Source organism: Sminthopsis crassicaudata, chromosome 4 (genome assembly GCF_048593235.1).
Source record: "Sminthopsis crassicaudata isolate SCR6 chromosome 4, ASM4859323v1, whole genome shotgun sequence".
Lineage (NCBI taxonomy): Eukaryota > Metazoa > Chordata > Mammalia > Dasyuromorphia > Dasyuridae > Sminthopsis > Sminthopsis crassicaudata.
Genome location: NC_133620.1, coordinates 31957516 through 31975659, shown reverse-complemented (window position 1 = coordinate 31975659; position 18144 = coordinate 31957516). Strand labels below are relative to the sequence as shown.

At 38.8% G+C, this 18144-nt stretch overlaps 1 protein-coding gene across 2 annotated transcripts in view; it reads right to left on the bottom strand.

Annotated features, from left to right (window-relative positions):
• TGFBR3 (transforming growth factor beta receptor 3) overlaps positions 1-18144 on the bottom strand; it is a 212848-nt gene that overhangs the window by 172147 nt on the left and 22557 nt on the right. For both annotated transcript variants that reach the window (XM_074266257.1, XM_074266258.1), the window contains exon 2: positions 11333-11515. In XM_074266257.1, the coding sequence (XP_074122358.1) occupies positions 11333-11393 (61 nt within the window). In that variant the 5' untranslated portion in view covers positions 11394-11515. The remainder of the gene's footprint in view (positions 1-11332; positions 11516-18144) is intronic.

Here is an 18144-nt window from a genome sequence, read left to right as displayed (position 1 = left end):
AGATAAAGCATTCATAAAATGCTTTGCCAACCTCAGGACACCATATAAATGTTAGCTGTTACTTTTCCAAAAAAAAAAACAGAAATTTGGAGAATTAGAAGTAATGTTAGCAGTCATCCAAGCTAACCCTACCTGAAAGGGATCCTCCCTATGGAATACCCAATGAGACCAACTTCTGTTTGAAGGTTTCCAAGGAAGAAGAAAACTACCATGACTCAAGACGGCCCATTCCATGTCCAGATGGTTTAAATTTTTAGGAAAGTTTTATTCTCCACTATTTTAGGGAGCAAATCATTTTGTTTTGTTTAGCTTTTTGCTTTAATCTGTTTTTCTATGGATCTACCTTTCCTTTGGCATTGACAAACACATCTAAAAATCTAATTTTGCAGAAAAGAAAATCAAATATGACTACTTTATCTATATTTACCATATGTTCCCTTGGTAGATTGGAAGCATCCTGAGGGCAGCAGTCACCAAGAGCCAGAATTTGACTCCTAAGATTTAAAATCTTGACTCCTAAAAATTGTTCTATAGTAGTCCCTAAAAATTGTTCTATGTGTGGTTTCTAAAAATTGCTCTACCTGGAACCTCAGAAAGCCATCTGCCAGACACAATTGTGTTTATCCTGCACAGGATTAGTTAACTAGTATGAAATGTATGTTTGCAGCCCTAAAACATTTCAGTCCTTGAACTTTCAGATCCTGGTCATGGACTAGGAAATCTGTTCAAAACTATCCGGTGCAGTGGAGTGGAAAGGGAGCCTGCCTTGGAATCTGGAACTCTGGCTCAGAGTCCAGCTCAGACACTTAATACCTGTGTGAATACGGGCAAAGTCATCCAGCCGTTCCAAATCTGTTTTCAGATCTGTAAATGGACCAACTACCTCAAAAGGCTGTCAGGAAGTAAGGATTTTTGACAGTCTCATAGAGCTATAGAAATGGGATTGGTTCACCCCTAATTTTGGTAAGTTGTTTCAAATTGCAATGACTTGGGAGTTTTCTTAGCAAAGATGTCAGAGTAATTTGTCATTTCCTTCTCCAGCTCATTTTAGAGATGAGGAAACTGAGGCACACCGAGTGAAGTGAGTTGCCCAGGGTCACTCAGCTGATAAGTATCTGAAGCCACATTTGAACTTGGGACAATGAGTCTTCCTGATTCCGGGTCCAGTGCTCTGTGCTCTATGGTACCAGCTAGCTGCCTGTAGTGTCACACCAGGACGGAGGAAAGGCAGAGATTTCAGAAACAGGCGCTGGAAGCTTCCAATGAGTTCCTCCTTCAGGGCACCAGTTATTCGCAAAGTGCAGCAAGGCACTTTCACAAATTACTAAGATTCAAATTAGAATCTGCTTGTGTCAGTAATGAGAGCAATAATAATATTACTCATGCTTTAAGGTTTGCAAAACACTTTACAGGTAATTCTCAGAAGCCACCTGGGAAGTGGGTACTACTATTATTCCCACTTTAGAGACTTAGAAAATAAATGATTCCCCTAGAATCACGCAGCTAGGAAGGGTCTAAGGAAGAATTTGGAATTAGGTCCTCCTGATTCTAGGCCAGATGATCTGGCCCCTTCACTAGGCTCCCTAAAAAATCACATTCTACGACTTTGCTCTTCTCAGCCGTACAAGGATCCACGACTACTTAGGATGAAAAATGTTGTCCATACCCAGAGAAAGAACTGGTTGTGTCTGAATGCAGATTGAAGCATTTTTTATTTTATTTTATTTTTCTTGAAGGGTCGTTGTTTTTTATTTTTTTTTTTTTGTGGGGGGGGAAGATCTATTGTTTTCTTTATGGAAATGTTTTGCATAGCTACACATGGGTTTTCTTAGTGCGGAGAGAGCTGGAGGGGAAAAAGGAGAGAATCTAGAACTCAAAGTTTTAAAAACAAATATAAAAATTGTTTTACATGGAACTGAGAAAAATAAAATATAACACTCTATGAGAGCTTATCACATGCCTTGCACCTGTTACTTGTATGATTTGGGTAAGTCAATTAGCCTCAACTTCCTCATCTGTACAATGGGAGTACTGGACAACGATTCTCTAATCTTATGCTCTTAAAAGGGGGAAGGAATCACTTCTAAGTGAAATAGGGGAGACTACTAAAGAAAGGATGAATGGAGTGACACCAATTTGGGATTTCCTGTGAAATTTTTAAAAAGAAAAATATACAACTCTTCCTGGCTCATCAAAATAAAAGTCTTTTTTTTTTTCTGGTGAGCCACAGTACAATGCACCAGAAAAATTCAGATCCCTAGGATAACAAATGCTGAACCTGAAGTCCAAAGTTTGGGATTCAAAGTTTGATTCTGCCCTTTGCTTCCTATGTGACATTGGGGAAAGTATTCTCAGATCTTGGCAATGAACTTATAAGATCTCCATCCATTAAATTGAGTGGGTCCCTTTATTTCAGGATAAATCAGCTAAAAGAGTCACAAAACCCTCCCTCTTTAATTCCCAAATCTTATCACTCCCAAGTGTATTTCTTCTTTGCTAATTCTGAGGACACATGTCATCAGGAAAAAAAAAAAAAAAAAAAAAGCCTTTTTTCCATTCATTTTTCACTGCCTCCAAAATCCTATACTCTGAGAATTTCTTAGTGACAAAAGATCGCTACTTATTAGATGAGTTTTTTTTTCTTAAGAAATAGGCACTTTTAGCTTGAAAATACAGTATTTTATCTTGCTCAGAAATAAGGCTGATGACTAAGTACCATGAAAAAGAAAATGGAAACTTTGGAGCATACGGTTTTCATCTAAAAATGGCCATTATTCAAAAACTGATTAATTCTTCTAATAAAGAATTTTTTTCTAATTTCCTTAACCCTCTGATTTTAACTCAAAAAGGCATTATGGGAGACACAGCAAAGGCCTGGTCCCTGGCTTCCCCACACAGCATGTGTAACCCAACCTTTTTAGCAATCAAACAACAATGTTGGCAACAGCCGACGTATTCCAATGGAAAAGATTATCACAGACCAGAGCCATGGCCATGCAATAACATCCCCAGCAAAAACACCAGTGCAGGGCTCAGTGATTTTCCAAAGCCGATGCTCCATCCGTCCAGAGCTGGTCAGAGCCAGAGGCGGGCAAGCAGGAGAGGAAATCAGGTGGTATTCCAGATCTCTCTGTTGTCTCCTATTTTTGTGGGCATGGGAGGCCACTGGAGAGTAAACAGGAGGGCTACAAGGATGGGGGAAGGATTCCTTATAACTATTTACTTAGCACTAAATAATGGCCAGTCTGTAAGCTTCTTGGAGGCAGGTGATTTTCTTGTATGCATCCCCAGCACTTAGCACAGCCTGGCCCAAAGCAGATGCTTAGCACATGGTATTGTACTACATTGCACTGAGTTACATGGCGTTGAATCTCGCTGTATGGTGTTATATAGTCCATTCTTTGTCCTACGTTAGCTTCATCTATCCAGCCTGTGTACTGGATGCATACAGAGTTGGTTCCTCATTAGACTGAATTCTCTGAGAGCAGGGATTGTCTTTTGCCTGTCTTTGTATCCCCAATAATTGGCATATCATAGGGTCTTTTTTATATATAAGTGAGAAACCTACAATGAAATAAAATAATTCAAAAAAAGAATCTTTAAATCTTCAATAATAAATTAAAACAATCAAAAAGGAATCTTCAAATAAGTTAAAATAATTTTTTAAATGTTCAAGTAAATTAAAATAATTGAAAAAGAATCTTCAAATTATAAATTAAAATAATTGAGAAAGTCTTCAAATAATAAATTAAAATAATTGAAAAAAGAACCTTCTAAGAAGTTTCAAAAGCTACAGCTTACCCATAGCTCACATCTGTGCATCCTTCAATGTGGATAATTTACCAATCCTCCATCTAATATGTGCATTTTGGATGTAGGACAGATTATATTTCTCTCCACAGACAATGCTGAACATGGGAAAGTTTCACAGCTTATAAACACCTGAACAAGCAACACTGAAATAGTTCACAATCTCCACTCCTTTCTTGGAAGGAAATCATCACATTGTGGATTTTCTCAATAAGTAGCACCAAAGGAGCTTAAGAAATGTTTGTGGACTTACTTTCAAGATTTTTTTTTTTTTAGTTATGATTTCCAAGTTTTAGAAGAATAAGCAAAGAAGAAAGAAGAATAAGAAGGAGAAGAAATAAGGAGGAAGAGGAAGAAGAAGAAGAGAAGGAGGAAGAGGAAGGGGAGGAGGATAGAAAGACAGAGAAAGAGAGAGACAGACTTAATCCCTCAGGTTTACCTTGCAGCCTGCTCCTAAGAAATACCACTCTTACTCTTCAGAAAGGAATTCGCCTAAGCATCCCTGCATTAAATTCCAATAATCTGTCCAGTTTTTAAAAGGACTCTCAGAAAAGGCAGCAGAGTGGGGGAAGGGGAGTGTGAACATGGCCTTGCTAAGTGGTGATTTCCCATCTGGAGAACTCTCCCCAGTTCAGTTGCAGGGAATGTTTTGACAAAAAGGAAAATGCAGTAGCTCGAGAGCATTTGGAGAGGAGAGAGAAAATACCCGTCAGCCTCTCGTCCATGTCACTGCTGACTGGTCTTCTGGGGCTGGATCAGGGCCCAGAACACTTGGGCCCATGGGCCGGCTGCCCAGAGCCCTGCCCTTTAGGCTCCTTAAGATTCCGGGGCCCCAACATGATCAGCCCCTGAGTCCCCAGACAAATGCCTGCAGAGAAAACATTCCCTACAAACAAAAAGACTGAAGCAGGCTTCGAAATAAAGTTAATATGGATTTTACATAGACACGTACATATATACTCACGTGTGCTGTGCACTATGTATGTGTGTGAGCACGTGTGTGCACATGTGTATTATTTATCTACGCTTGTGCCCATGTGTGCACGTGGGGCACAAATGCATCGTGCATGTCTGTGTACATGCACCACACCATAATTACACTGTGTCTTGTATTGCACACACGGGTGTATGTTCCATGTGTGTAGCCCTGTCTTATTGCAGACACTGTATGTGTATGTGCACCAATGTCTGACAGCACTGCACATGCTTATTATTACACACACGTGTATTACATATTGTGTAAATGTATACACTTACACATTGCATCTGTGCATTAATACATGTGTTTGTGTATACATACACTTATACACAGAGCATTTACACGTCTATATAAACTAAGCATATGCACATATATAATTATATGCACACCTGTAATTAGTATATACACATATATAATGTATGTTTACAAATATAAGAATATAAAGAGGATTATTGTTGTTATTTGGTAGCGTCCAACTCTCTGTGACCCCACTAGGGCTTTTGTTAGCAAAGATACTGAAGTAATTTGCCATTTCCTTCTCCAGATCCTTTTATAGATGGGGAAACTGAGGCACACAGGGGTCAAGTGTCTGTCTCTGGGCCACCCAGCCAGTGAGTGTCTGGGGCCAGATTTGAAATCAAGACCACTTGACTGCAGGCTTGGCACTTTATCCACCTAACTGCCCCATAAAGAGGAGAAATTAAAATAAATAGGAAATCTGGAATCTGGAAAGGCTACCCATAGAAAGTGACCCTTGAATTATAATTTATTGTTGTTATTGCTATTAATTGGCTTTCTCTCCACTGGGATAGGGTGTCAGGTGGAGCTGAGAAGCTTGGGGGGGAGGGGAGGCGTAGCCATGGGCGCGGGAGGTGGAAAGGGTGAACAGGTGAGACTGTGCTGATGGGCCAAAAATGGCAGAGCAGGATTCGTGTTAGTGGGGTGCAGTGAAGAAGCTCTATGTTCACAACCTGGTTCAAGCCCTTCCTATCCCCTGACTTTGGTTAAGTCACATCCACTCCATCTCTCACCTCCACACCTTTGCACATGGTGGGACTGAATTAAATTTAATCCCACAAATCTTAAAAGCAGATATAATGGGAGGAAATGGATGATCCAAATACCAAAAATACCGATCTGGGCCACCGCCAAATTGCTCTTCTCAGTCACCAAATACTCCAGACACTTGAACAAAATCTCAATTTTGGGTCTCTAGGTATGTAAAAAAAAAAAAAAACAAAACAAAAAAAAAAACCTGATGTTGTTATAGTATTTATATGTATATATATATATATATATATATATATATATATATATATATATATATATATATATATATACACACCCAGCTCTGTGGGGGTTGTACTTGGAGTATTAGTACTGCCACCAAGCAGATAAAGAAGAGAGGGGTGGAACGGTCTGTCCTTTAAGGGTCAGAGGCAAAACCTGAACGTCCAGCTTCCGGGCTCCAAGTCCAGCCTGCCTGGATTCAGAATGATCATCTCCTCCCCCCACTCTCCCCAAGATCCTTGAGGAATAGCTGGGAAGCCATTGTCATTACAGCAAGAAGACAATCATCACAACATCCTCCCATCTGTGACCAGCCCAAAGCTCCTGCCCAAGTCTGGAACTCTGGAAGAATTATATGAACTGATGCAATGATCAACTGTGAATGACTTTTATCAATTCTCAGGAAATGATCCAAGGCAATTCTAAAGGACTTATAAGGGAAAAGCTATCCACCTCCAAAGAAAGAACTGATGGAGTCTGAAGGCTGATAGAAGAGTGTTTTTTTTTTTCCCCTAAATTTCTTGGGGTTTTTTTTTGGTTTTTGGTCTGTTTTCTTTTGCAATGTTGGCTAATAAAGAAATATGTTTTGCAGAATTTCACATACATAATCGATATCAAACTACTAGGGAAAAGTGTTTGGAACTCAAATTAATTTTTTTTTAATTTTATGCATAATCAAGAAAAATAAACTAAAAAGAAAAAAGTGCTATTTAAACATAGGTATTCCCGATTCCAACACCCTTATCTACTCATGAAATTCATTCGGCCCTGGTATTCAGGGAAGAATTCATGGGGGGGGGGGTGGTAATTCATAGGGGAGGGGAAGGCTGAGCTAGCTAGGGTTTCCCAGGAAGAGAGAATCCATCTAAACTTCCAAAATAGAGATTAAAAAATCAAAGCAGTCAGAATTAAAATAAGAGACTAACCTCCCCCGCTGAGGGAAGATAAAAGCAATCCCTGAGTGACCAGAGCTATGCTTTAGTCTTCCCCAATGAGGACCCTGGGACTCACTCGACTGCTCACAAAGGAGGCAGCCCCAGAATCCAAAAACAGAAATCTGGGTTTTAGGGCAGGAAGGGCCAGTGACCTCCAAACAAAATCCCATCTCTCTCCTGCGGGGACCAGCAGCAGTCCAAGGCCGGGATTCTAGGAGGGGAATTGTTCCGAGGTTCATATTACTTAATGAGTTTTAATTCCAGATGCAAGACTGGCCATTCAAAACCCTGAGCCCCGGGAGGCACAGCAGCCAAAGCTAAGGCCCAAGCCACCTCGTGGCTCGAGCATGGGTCTGACTGAAAGAAATCCCTGTCCTCCTCCCCACTCCCCCACGAGATCTCCCACCTGGAATTCTAGGGACGTCCAGCAGAAAGGAAAAGCGACACGTTTATCGTGCGTGTGCCAAAGGCTGCATCTGGGCCCCAAAATGAGACAGGGGCAAGGGCAGTGACCTTTGCCCCCATGAGGAAACCGACATGGCTGGTCCCGTGCTCATCCCAGACTCTGGCCCAGCAGCCAACAGCAGGCGCTTCCAGGCTTTCGATCTCAACTGATTTCCCTGAACTCTTCCTGTGTGCGTCTTTTTCCTGTTATTGGAAACTGAATCCTAATTAACTCTGGCAGGCTTCAGAAGCAGCAGGAAATTGTGTGTGTGTGTGTGTATGTGTATGGCACACTTTTTTAAAGGTAGCAACTTCAGAAACAAGCTGTGCAGCATTAATTAGTTGGGATTTTCCAAGATAGGTAAAAACAATTTTTAAATCTATTTTTAAAAGTTAGGTAGATTTTTGTTTTTAAGCACGGCACAGTAGCTGGAAGGTCAGCATTAATATCAGAGAGACCTAGCTCAAAGCCTGCTTCAGGGAGCCCGTTGTTGTTGCCCAAGTCAAATCACTTAACCCCTCAACATCCCAGGTCTCATTCCAAAATAGGGGTCTCAGCCCTCTCTGCTGAAAGCCATGGATCCCATTTCAAAGTAATGCTGTTAAAAGTCTAAAATATGGGGGATAGCTATGAAAATGAATTACGTTGAAATAGAACTTATATAAACACACATATACATGGATGTGCACATACATAGACAAATACACAATGTGCGGTTTTTTTATATACATGCAGATGTACATGTGTGTACACATACACATGCAAGTGTGAATGCATATACAAAACTCACAATACACATGTGTATAGTATAGGTGTGCATGTAGGTGCACATATGTGTATGCACAAATGTGTGCAATGCATGCAGTGGCACATATCTGTGTATACATGCATGAGTAATATATAATACATATAGATGCACATATATGTATATCTATTTATGTGTATGCATGCATATATAAATGCATCTGCATATGTGTAATGTGCACAATATAGGTGTGTATATATGAATGCCTATACACATACACATGCATATACAAATGCACACATCTGCATGTGTAACATGCATGTAGATGTGTGTACATATATACACCTGTGTGTACACATCTGCATTGTGGACTATGCAATGCATATAGATGCACATATGCCTATAATATGCACATGCAAACACACACCTACATGTGTGTAATATGCATTTAGATACCTATTGTGTACATGTACATGCTAATACAAACACATCCATCTACATATGTGTGCTATATACATACATATAGATGCACATATTTATACACACACTGCATAAAAACAAGTTGAGTGACCCCCAGGTTAAGAACTCTATCTCCCAAATCAGAGATCCAGGCCTGTTTTTGCAGTGCTGGAAGGCGACAATCTCAAGGACCTTCTTTCAAGTCTCCATCTCAGGCACCTTGTAAAGATTAGGGGATAACGGGGAAGGTGTCAGCCAGTGGGGGTCGGAGGGATTCAGGGCTCTTGCAGCCACACCATTCCTCCCCACACCTCCTCTCCCTTCCCGGAAGGCTCTTCAAGCCATCAAGGATGAGGGGCAGGTGAGGAAAAGCTTCCTACAGATAATTCGGTCAGCAGTCTAGGAGGGGGCGTGCTGCCCTCTGCCCCCTGGTCCCTCACCACAGGCTCCAGTAGAAATATCTGGCCTGTCATCCTGGGCAGCAAGGCCACAGGGCTGGAACAAACGGGGCCGTCTTCTTGGGACTGCAGCAGATCTTGAGTCACTGGCTCAGCTATGCTCTGATCTCAAGCCCCAGGTCCCCAGGAGACCCCCAGAATACTACTCTCCATTGTGCCCAAGAGCCACCGGCTTCAGAGGAAGGGCTAAAGTAAATAACACAAGACCTACCCAAAGGGATGAACTGGGCCCCAGTTTATTTTCCTTAGGGCCTAATCTTCAAAAAGAAAACAAAACTGGTGTTTAACCAGCTGAGCTGAAGTTGATTGGGGGGAGGGGATGTCAATAAAGGAGACTCTATAATCTCAGTTACCTCCAAGGCACTCATGCCATCCCCTGGTGGCAAGGCCCTTTAATGGTTCCCACCAAGTCCAGCCTCCCGTGGGCTGCTAGTGAAGGCTTTCCACAGACCGGCCTCAACCCGAAATAATTGGTAAATAACAGTGTAAATCAATGTGAAATAACTGGTAAATAACACTGGAAATCAACCCAAAGTAATGGGTAAATAACACTGGAAATCAATCTGAAGTAACCAGTAAATAACAGAGGAAATCAATGTGAAATAACTGGTAAATAACACTGGAAATCAACCCAAAGTAATGGGTAAATAACACTGGAAATCAATCTGAAGTAACCAGTAAATAACAGAGGAAATCAATGTGAAATAACTGGTAAATAACACTGGAAATCAACCCAAAGTAATGGGTAAATAACACTGGAAATCAATCCGAAGTAACCAGTAAATAACAGAGGAAATCAATGTGAAATAACTGGTAAGTAACAGTGGAAATAACCCAAAACAATGGGTAAATAATAGTGGAAATCAACCCGAAGTAACCAGTAAATAACACTGGAAATCAACGCGAAACAATAGGTAAAAAAGTGGAAATAACTCGAAGTAATGGGTAAATAAAAGTGGAAATCAACCTGAAGTGACCGGGAAATAAGAGGGAACCAGCATTTATTAAGCACCTACTATGTGCCAGGCACTGTGCCAAGCAATGGAAAAAACAAAACAAAACCAAGAAAACAAAGAAAGGCAGAAAATGATTCCTGATCTCAGAGGTCACTGTTTAAGGGGCAGCTAACGTGACCTTAGCAGCCAATTGATCCTACCCATACCCCAACCAAAATCATCCAGACTCTGCCCTTCCAGAGAAGGGCAACTAGGGGAAGCACTTGGTAAGTGCTTTTTCATTCATTCATTTCTCTGATCACGTCTCAAGGCAGCCTGTCCCACTTCTGAATATTCTAATAATCAGGTATTTTTCAAGCTTAAACTTGTAATTTCCACCAATAGGACTCCGCAGCAGAACTTAGTTTCTCTTAATGGTCTGGCTCCTCGTGTGTGTGTGTCCTATGGAGACAGACCAGTTGACCTTTAAGGTCCCTCCTAAATCTATATACTGTCCAATACTGAATTGGCTTGCCCAAAATCACACAGCTAATAAATGAATTCAAATGTGGCTCCATGGGGTCTGGGTTGGACCAACTGACCCCACAGAGTCAGCTTGGGGCTCTATCTTCCATGCCCTCAAGTCACAAGTAATAAGCATCCAAGGGGGGGGGGGGGGGAGGGCAGGATTTAAAATCAGCTTTTTATTTAAAACTATTTAATTTAAAACTAGCTTCCAGAAGCTAGTGTGCACCACTGGGTCACCCTCCCATCATGTCATGAAGTGAAAATGCTCACAGAAGATAACAGAAAAGAATGAGCAGCTCATTGTCACACAATGGCATTCCAAAAAAAGATGTTTATTCTCATTTACTTTTAGTGAAATATCTTTAAATAACTCTTCAATAAGATATGATATAAATATATATATGATATAAAAATTATATATATATATGTATATGCATATATATATATGTATATATATATATAAAAGATATAGTAATCAGTGAACCTCACCATCTGGACTAGGCTGCTGATCTCCCCCAACTAGGCTGCAGAAACTCTGGCGTATTTATGGTCTTCTTAGAGAAAATAAACTCCCAGAGAGTCCAATCTTTCTCTTTTTTTTTGTCTTTGAATGCCCCGTTCCAAACACAGGGCCTCACATATAGCAGGCTAGTTGAATTGAAATGAATTCTAAAATAAAGTGGTTTGTGTACAATATTTCCAAAAGAAAATAATAAGCACGGGAGTCGCGTGGGCAAACCTGACCTACCTGTTGTCACCAAACACCAATTCATCAGCCCCAACATGGTAACCATCCATTGAGACGCCATTTTGGTCGCTTGGTGAAACTCAGTCTTCCGCAGTCGGCTTGGCTTTTAGTTCTTCCTGTCACAGGTTGCCTTTGAAAATCAGAAGAGGCTTTGAAATCACCTCTTTGCAACTCTTCAATTGCCTGTGAAAATAAACATAAATTTTAACTTGGATCCTTCTTTGAAAAATGCCCTTTCCTTTGAAAAATCAAATTAAGGCAAAATGGAAGCATTTCCAAAATATACAAGCCAATTTTTTAATTTATGAGTTGGTTAAAAAAAGGAACATTTTGTATATTAATACATTGACATTTTTTTTTTTTCCTTCTCCAGGCCCCATTCTCGGTAGGCCTGCCTCCATCTTTATCATACTCCACAAAACAACTGTTTTTAAATTTTGTGATTATAAGTACTTCTTGACAGCAGTAAGCCCAATGGAAAACTTATATAAACCAATGCAGAGTTGAAGTAATCAGAACCAAGAACAATTCAAACAATGATGGCCAAAATATAAATGAAAACATTAAAAAAGCATTCAAACTCGGAGTAATTTTACTGACCAAAACTAGTTCCAAGAACAGGCCTCCCTATGGCAAAGACCTACAAAACTAGAATATTGTCTACCCCATCCAAAGAAAGTCATTCTGTCCTTCACATTTACTTAAGTATTTTTCTTTGTTACAAGAGATGACTCAGTGGAAAGAGTGAGAGTGATAAAATTTTTGATTATACCAGAAAATAATTGAGTATCAAAAACAAAAGTCATCTAACAAACTTTTAAAAAATTTAAAAAAGAAATGACATGAAAAATCACATGCAAAAATAGTTGGTTGATTATTCGCTGTACAAAAGGAACTCTTCATTTACAGGAGGATTTTTACCACCACATTTCTTCAAATAGATCAAATTCCCTCTTCCACTAAAAATTATTTTATTTAATAACAACATTTCTAGAACATAATCATTACTTGAGACTCAAATAAAGGGGGATGTTTATTGTATATTCTCTGGTGGAGGGATGAGGACTGATCTTCACTATTCCCATTCACCCTGGTTTTGGTTCAAGGTCCCAGAGCTGTTTTGCCCAAAGTCAGCCTGACCAACATCCACTTGTTCAACTTCCTTGGGCAATCCAAAGTGGAGACCAAGAATTATTCCTGAGGCCTCAGACCGGGCCACTATCTAGTGTAATATTTTTGTTTTTCTTAACCATATAAAATAAATAAAACTGTGCTGTCATTTTAATTAGGTTCTTATCTAGTTTTTAATGTCACAAAGTTTTCAAGTACAGTGCCCCTAGCCAGATTCTTCCCATAAACTCTGTGGTTTTTATTGCTCAATTTTGTATAGACTAATGATTTTTGGAAATGCATACACACACACACACACACACACACACACACACATAAACCAGAACAGCCTGTACCATATTTCAATGGCATCCCCTACAACACTGTCAATAAAAATAAATTATATAACTTACGCATATCCTTCAAAATAAAGAAAAAGTTATTTACTTTAAAGAATCACTTCTTAGGCATAATCTATGATGAAAAATAAAATAAAAGGAATAGAATTTTTTTTAAAAAAAGGAAAAAACAACAAAAAAGGAGACACTGATATATGCATTCCACTGAATTTCAACAATTATTGTTTTAATTTTTATAACTAATGAAATATATTTCACATTAGTCATAGACACGTGACCAAAGAGCACTCTTGAAGATATTTTAGCTTCTGTCCCTAGAGGCTGACCCTCAGAAAGGCTGCAGAGATCAAGCTATTCCACACATCTAAAGGCCAATCATATCTCACAGGGACTTCAACTATGAGGAATAAGTTGCTCTCTACAGGCCGGAGGCACCAGTGGCTTCAGGGACACAAGCATAAAGACCACTGGATGGGCTCTAGAGATCCCTCAGCTGACCGTTGTATGTAGTCCTTTTAATTCTGCTTTTTCTCCATTTCATTACTTTTACCAACGTTTGGATACTTCCTATTTCTACTAAAAGTGATGGTAATCTCTTAAAATTAAATAAATATTATAAAGCACATGATCTTTAAATTATTTAAGAGCTTCTATGGATAACCTCTTCATAGCTATTTACAATAGCCAATGTTGAACCTGGAACAAAAGTCTAAATACTAGTCAGTGTCTGTAATAATCAGAAACAGTCATTGATTTGGTATCACAGAGGATGGATCAAAGAACTCTCTTTGGATAGCAGAGCAGGTTCCCAAAGGACCTACATGGACAGTCTACTCTAGAGACGCTGATGATCGGTCCTAGGGTGGAATGTGTAACTGCATCCCCAAAGCTCAAGAATTAGAGTGCAATCTTTATGGTGATCATCACCAATGCAAATGGAAGGTGGAATAGTTAAAGAAATAGATCAACTGATTTTTTTTGTTTTTGTGCAACATTTTATTTCTGGAAATATGTACAGAAGAATTGCACATCTTTAACATATATCCAATTACTTGTCGTCTAAGAGGGGGGAAGGGAAAAATTGGAACACAAGATTTTGCAAGGCTGAATGTTGAAAATTATCCATGCATATATTTTTAAATTTTTATTTTATTTTATAATTATAACATTTTTTGACAGTACATATGCATGGGTAATTTTTTTACAACATTATCCCTTGCACTTACTTCTATTCAGATTTTTTCCCTTCCTCCCACAACCCCCTCCCCCAGATGGCAAGCAGTCTTATATATGTTAAATATATTACAGTATATTCCAGATACAATATATGTGTGGAGAACCGAATTTCTTGTTGCACAGGAAAAATTGGATTCAGAAGGTAAAAATAACAGTTTACATTCATTTCCCAGTGCTCCTTTTCTGGATGTAGCTGGTTCTGTCCATCATTAATCAATTGGAATTGGATTAACTCTTCTCTATGTTGAAGAAATCCACTTCCATCAGAATACATCCTCGTACAGTATCATTGTTGAAGTGTATAATGATCTTCTGGTTCTGCCCGTTTCACTCAGCATCAGTTGATGTAAGTCTCTCCAAGCCTCTCTGTATTTCTCCTGTTGGTCATTTCTTATAGAACAATAATATTCCATAACATTCATATACCATAGTTTACCCAACCATTCTCCAATTGATGGACATCCATTCATCTTCCAGCTTCTAGCCACTATGAAAAGGGCTGCCACAAACATTTTGGCACATACAGGTCCCTTTCCCTCCTTTACTAGTTCCTTGGGGTATAAGCCCAGTAGTAGTATGGCTGGGTCAAAGGGTATGCACATTTTGATAACTTTTTGGGCATAATTCCAGATTGCTCTCCAGAATGGTTGGATTCTTTCACAACTCCACCAACAATGCATCAGTGTCCCAGTTTTCCCACAGCCCCTCCAACATTCATTGTTATTTGTTCCTGTCATCTTAGCCAATCTGACAGGTGTGTAATGATACCTCAGAGTTATCTTAATTTGCATTTCTCTGATCAATAGTGATTTGCATGCATATATTTTTAAAATAAAAAACTTTAATAAAAATAAATACCCCCCAAAAAAAGAGATAAAAATATAGATGTACATACATACATTCTCATGGTAGGTTTTTTTCTTTTGGAAAGTAATTAGAATTAAGTGAGTTGCCTAGGTCACACAACTAGGAAGTGTTAAGTGTCAGAGGCAGAATTTGAATTCAGAACCTTATAACTCTAGGGCCAGTGCTCTGTCCATTGCTGCCTCTTGATAAGATATGCAAAGCACTTGATAAATATTATTTCATTTTATCCTCATAACTCATTATGCCCAATTTACATATGAGGAAACTGAGGCATTCAGAGTTTAAGTTACTTGCCCAGGATCATAGCTTGAACTTAGGTTTTCCTGACTCCAGATTCAGTTCTCTATCCACTATATCAAGCCTGTCTCTTGTACCAGCCTCAAGACCAGCTGAAGACCTTTGGGGTCTGAGATTGGCTCTTTTCAAAGTTGGATATCTCAAAGTATTATCCTTATGATGAATTTATGTGTATTTGTGGATTTCAAAATTTAGTATTCAGGAGGAGATTCTTCATTTACAAAATATTTTGGCAAATATACAAGATTGTATTAGGTAAGAGTTTGCTCAGGTCGTATGAATTTAAGATGCTCAGAGTTTGCCAAAAAAATGTGTATGTGTGAAATTTTGGGGGGGGTGTCAGTATATTTTTAAATACTCTTTTTCCAAGATCTTAAGGACTTAGAAATTTTATTTTAAGATTAAAATGGAGGCCTAATTTTATTTAGGTACTATAGAGATTCATTTCTCCACCCAACTTAGGTATTTATGATAAGACCACTCCACCTGTGAATTTGTACATATAATTTAAATTGCCACGTACACATTATTGGTTTGTTGCCAATCTCAATTTGAGCATTAAAACAAACTTTATCTTCATTTTCTCTATCCCATCAATCAAATCATGCAATAACAACAACAAAAAAACACCTTACAGTTAGAAACACATATAAAAATCTACTTGATAATATCTTGGAGAAATGAATGTTGTCAGGATATCACAGTGCTCGATTTATCACCTTACAAGATTTATAGTCACATAAAATGAAAACATCATTTCTTATCTTGGAGAGACAGCACCAGAATTATGAAGAATATCAGCAACTAGCCTTATTTAGCCTCCCCAAGACCAGTCTAACTTAGAACAATTCAGCGCTCCTTAGAACAGATTACAGTTAGAATGATCTAATTAGAAAGAGAACCAGAGTTAAGACTTAGGGGTTCCAGGACCGACACGTCTAGTCAAGTTAAACCAAGTCAACAAGCATTTATTAATTATTTTTATTAATTATTTTTTCCTATTTCCCTATACTCTTAACAAAATAATAGTGTAATAAATTAATTAATAAAAGTGTAAATAATCTCTGAAAATATAAATCAAAAAATCACATGATCTTTGAAATCCATTAAGAGCCACTATCAATAACCAATGGATAGACAATAGACTAAGCACAAAGAAAGGCAAAACCAGTGCCTATAAAGTGGAGTTAAACTAGATTTTTTTTTGACATTCCTTCCACTGCTACCTCTACGGTATATTTGTTAATTTTTCTTATTCTATCCTTGTGGTTAACAGAGAGAGATAATAAGCTATAATGACCAGATTCAAAAAGTATTGATTAATAAATCAAGGTCAACTATACTGATTGGAACCCCATCCATGTCTTCTCATTCTTCCACCTTATTTTTCTCTCCTATAAATCCTCCAAGTTTTCCATGTATCTCTCTAAGTCTATTACAAAGGGCTATTGATTGGCAAGAATGAAGAGTTTCTAGGTCAATAAAATCCCAAGTTCAGACCAAAAAAAGGAAGTGAGAAGATCATATATGTCCCCCCCCAAAAAAAGGTTGGCTATCAAAAGAATTTTACATGGCATATAAAGTGACCCAAAGTGACTAGGGATGTTTAAGAGACCAGATCATCAGTCATCAATGTGGATTTGTTAAAAGTTCATTACAGGCAGATTGGTGCAGAGAATGAATTAATCCATATTTGAAGTGAATGTACATTATAAAGGGGGAGACAACTGTACAAATATGCAGATAAATAAAAATTATTGTCATATAATAATACTATTGATTAATGAAAATTAATTAATAAACATATGCAAAGTATTTAGATACAGGGTATTTTGGGAGGAAGGGGATCAGAAAAAGCTTCATGTAGAAGGTACTTAAGCTGCATCTTAGGGTCATTACAAGGCATTTGAGGGTCCCTGTCCCTCATGGGTGCACACTGTTGGTTTGACTCATTGGTCATTAGTCCAGAAGCTTAGCCCAGGTCTGAAAGAAACACCGAGGAAATGAAAGGCAAAGCATTCCACTAAAAATAGGCCTGCAAATTGCTGACAAGAATATTGGCCAATTATTAAAATGCGGCAATTACAAATATAATGGAGCCAAATTAAACAAGCCCGTTGCCCAAAGGCAAACCACAGTGAATTTACACCAGATCTTAAAACATCACTGGGATGTCAAAGGCAGGCTGGGACTCCAAGCTGTGGTTCTAACAGGGAGAAGGTTTCCCCCCTTTTTTTAGCTTCTCAAAAGCCCCTCTCTGATAGAGGCATTCAACAACAAAATTAACTGCTCAAGGCTTGGGTCTGGCCTTCCAGACTGGCAAGTGTGCCCCGTGGCAGAGCAGAACCAGAACCAGGAGACTAGAGTCCCCCGCTGGGGCTCTCCCTCAACTCAACAATCAGTTTTGACAGAGATTGGGGCAAACTAATGAAAATATTTGACCAGCTCCAATTTCTACATGCGTTAGGGCTCCAGCCACTAATGAATGAGAAGTGATCTTGGTGGCAGCTAACAAAAAAGCTTTTCAAGTAGAGCCCAAGAAAACACAAACTGGACTTCCTAACCAGACTAGAAATGACCAAGAAATGTCCTATACTAAATAAAGTGCCGGACTCAGAATTGGGAAATAGGGCTCAAATCCAATAAGATGGAGATAATAATAGCATCTATCTTCCAGGATCAAATGTTGAAGATCAAATTAGATAATGTATAAAGGGATTTGAAAAAATCTTAAAGTACTATAGAAGTGTGAGCTGTGGTCATTATTGATCCCCATATTTCAAGCAAACTATATATTATACTCCCACATTATCACTATCTCAAACAAGTGTGGGGAGATAAGACAAAAAACCAGAGCTGGATCTTCTCCTCTCAGAGTCTACCTGACATCTTTCCTCAAATCTGTGACGTGGATGGTTTATAATCTAACATCTTGAGGTCATC